Source organism: Otolemur garnettii, unplaced genomic scaffold, assembly GCF_000181295.1.
Source record: "Otolemur garnettii isolate 467f Iridium unplaced genomic scaffold, OtoGar3 scaffold00277, whole genome shotgun sequence".
Taxonomy (NCBI): Eukaryota; Metazoa; Chordata; class Mammalia; order Primates; family Galagidae; genus Otolemur; species Otolemur garnettii.
In genome coordinates, this window is record NW_003852672.1 from 255,019 (window position 1) to 258,344 (window position 3,326).

The window sequence follows — 3,326 nt, forward strand, 5'->3', positions numbered from 1 at the left end:
GGCTGGGAATATCCCTTACTTTCATCCAAAGTGTGCTGGGACTGCCCTGAGATGTACTTGGCTGTCCCCTGGCCCCATGCCCCAGGCCCTCACCACCAGTGCCCGGATGCGGATGCTGTCCTTTTCACCACGCCTGTATAGGTCCTTCAGTAGGGAAACACCATTGGCTGTGATGAATGAGGCCCGCTTGGCCTTGCCAGCTGCATGGATCAGAGCCTCCACAGCCACCAGCTGTTCCTCCTCTTGCTCAGAGGCACACAGAGCAATCACACTCTCCATGACTCCACTCAGCTCTAGGGCCCGGTTGCCAGCATCACACGGGCCCTGCAGGAGGCAGGACACTGTCCGGATGGCCCGTAGCTTCCCAGCCAGCCCATGTCCCTCAAACCAGCTCCTAGGGGCACAGGTGATATCCATCATGCCAAGAACAGCAAAAACAGACTCTCCTTTCCTTGCCCCTCCACTGGCAGGCACTTGCACTACTTGGGCAGAAACAGCAAGAAAAGCTGCCAGTGGGAAGACTAGACATGCCACCTGGACAGTAGTCACCGATTTTATCGGTGCTTTCCTCCAAGCCTTACATGATGACACACCATTTAACCTAGGTTACTCTCACCCACACCACTGTTTAGTTTCTTCCTTGTACTTATTAAATCTGAAATTGTTCTGCTTTTCCATAATTTATCATCAGTCTTCTCCCACACAGCTATAAGCGCCTTAAGGGTAAGGACTATTGTGTCTCACCTCTGTGTTGGAGCAGACATGCAGTGAGTGCTCAGTAAAAAAAGTCACGCTTGATGACATATGTTACATTATTGGAAACTGATTTGGAAAAGAACCTCCCTGGTGAGGTCACTTTTTTGTTTTTTTTAATATGGAATGCTTCATAAATTTGCATGTCATCCTTGTGCAGGGGCCATGCTATTCAAGAAATAGGCTTCAGGAAACCTGTCTAGCTGGCTACTTTTCCCAAGGCACCCTCCCTGCTGAAAGCCATTTCTGTCCCTCCTCAAGGAGATAATGTTCTTGTTGGAACCCCCAACAGTGGGAGATAGGACACACTTTCTTACTTGATGTAGCTTTCACAGAGTCGGTGGAAATTCTCCCTCTCAGCATCACACTTCAGATCATCGAAGAGCTTGCTGAGGAGAATAGAAGCACTCATGCGGCTATTCGCTGTCACTGTGAGCTCCCCAGGAGGGTCCTGTACAGAGCCCCCCACCTCCAGAATCTTTTTCAAACCTGAAAAGACACCGCACTTGGATATTAGAATACTAGTTCTACCCACTACAGGCAAAGGGAAGAAGCATCCTAGGAGGTTTGCAGAGAGGCAGGGCAACCTCCTCAGACAAGAGAGCTCAGACCACGGCGTCAGGGATAGCCCAGGGATCTCACAGATCTCTACAGGAGGCAGCTGTGGTGTCAGACAGGTGAGGCCTCTATGCCAGCCCTGCACGAGTGGCTGAATATTCTGGGACTTGGAGGTTCCATGGTAATACTAAGGGGTAAGTGACACCCTACCTCTCAGGATCAGTGTGACAACAAAAGGAGCTGAGACATATGCAAGGACCCAGAAGATGTGCCCATGCAGGGCCTCTGTGAAGGTCTTCTTATTCATGTTTTAGGGGAGAAGCAAAATGTAAATTGATATATTGAACTTAAATTATTTTTTCTGAGTATAGAAATAATACATGCTCACCAAACAAACTTCAGACATAGAAAGCCAGGCTGGCCTCCCTGTTACTTGCCTGCAGGCCAGTTCAATGTGTACAAATATGCACACCCGTGACGGAAAGGTCTGGCTCTGAGCTCTCCAAGAGTACCACATGAGCCATAGTACACACTTCCACACAGATACCCAAGGGCACCACATAGGCCACGGGACACACCTCCACACAGACACTGGCCGGGCACCACCCAGGCCAGGGGACCCACTTCCACACAGATACTGGCTGGGCACCACACAGACCACGAGATGTACCTCCACATAGACATCAACTGGGCACCACGCAGGCCACGGGACTCACCTCCATATAGACACTGGCTGGGCATAGCAGCTACTTTCTTATCACTCCTAAGGACAAGCAGGCTTCAGTCACCCAAGTCAGTTTTCAGAAACTATATTACCTACCTTGGTCAATGACCCAGAGGGTGAGGCTATTGTTGGGGTCCTTAAAAGACTTCCGAGGCACCTCTTTAATCAGGAGGGTCAGGGCATTGTCTCGGCCTTGGCTAGAAACCCCCACCTCAGTCAGTAGTTCTAAGAGATTACTGATGAGGACCTTCAGCTCCCGGGCAGGATCTGGCAACAGGAAGACAGGAATGGCTGGGCTCCAGAATGGTCTAGCCTTATTTGACCCTTGAACTTCCCTAGTGAGCCAGGGAGACACAGAGGAGCAGAAGCCTGCATCCTGGACTCTGGACTGAGTTCCAGCCTTCCGAGTACCTTGGCTGCTGAGAATCCAGATTAAAAGACTGGCACCAGGGTGGCACCTGTGGCTCAATGGGTAGGGCACTGGCCCCATATACTGAGGGTGGCAGGTTCAAGCCCAGTCCCAGCCAAACTGCAACAGAAAATTAGCTGGGCATTCTGGCAGGTGCCTGTGGTCCCAGCTACTCGGGAGGCTGAGGCAAGAGAATCACCTAAGCCCAGGAGTTGGAGGTTGCTGTGAGCTGTGTGAAGCCACGGCACTCTACTGAGGGCAATAAAGTAAGACTCTGTCTCTACAAAAAAAAAACAAAAAAAAACAAAAACACTGGCACCAAGCCATATCCCTGAATAACCTGCAGCAGCAAGTCTGGCTCCAAAAGAAATAGCCTGGCTGGTTCAGCCCCACTCCTTCCACATCTGAGGACCACAGACCTGCTTCCACTCACCCACAATGATGGCGCCCTCTTTGCCTCGGAAGCCTTTCTTGATGCCTTCCTTGAGGGCATCAAATATAACCTGCAGCAGGTGGCAGGCAGCCAGGGACACAGCCTGGTTTTCCACACCCAGGATGGAGACTACTCGCCGAGTTCCCAGCACACTCAGGGTTGCCACTGTCTGGGGTGGGAGAGAAGTGGACAGAAGCCCCCGGTTGGTGAAGAGCAGCCACAGAGATCCCAACTCTGAGTCAGAGAGTGCAGCCAGAGGTGAGAGAACGTTTGGGTGAAAGGACCAACTCCAGGTGAAAATACAACAGATGTATCTGGTGGTGGGACACAGGGTAACCTGGGATAACTCTGTTAGAAAGGCTTCCTAAAGAAGACATTCCAGGCTTGGCGCCTGTGGCTCAAGTGGCTAAGGCGCCAGCCACATACACCTGAGCTGGCGGGTTCAAATC

At 51.4% G+C, this 3,326-nt stretch overlaps 1 protein-coding gene across 2 annotated transcripts in view; it reads right to left on the reverse strand.

Annotated features, from left to right (window-relative positions):
• UNC45A (unc-45 myosin chaperone A) overlaps positions 1 to 3,326 on the reverse strand; it is a 15,078-nt gene that overhangs the window by 5,300 nt on the left and 6,452 nt on the right. For both annotated transcript variants that reach the window (XM_003803076.3, XM_012813575.2), the window contains exons 7-10: positions 2,878 to 3,046; positions 2,132 to 2,302; positions 1,071 to 1,242; positions 94 to 394 (exon numbers count right to left, since the gene is read on the reverse strand). In XM_003803076.3, coding sequence (XP_003803124.1) covers positions 94 to 394; positions 1,071 to 1,242; positions 2,132 to 2,302; positions 2,878 to 3,046 — 813 coding nt within the window. The remainder of the gene's footprint in view (positions 1 to 93; positions 395 to 1,070; positions 1,243 to 2,131; positions 2,303 to 2,877; positions 3,047 to 3,326) is intronic.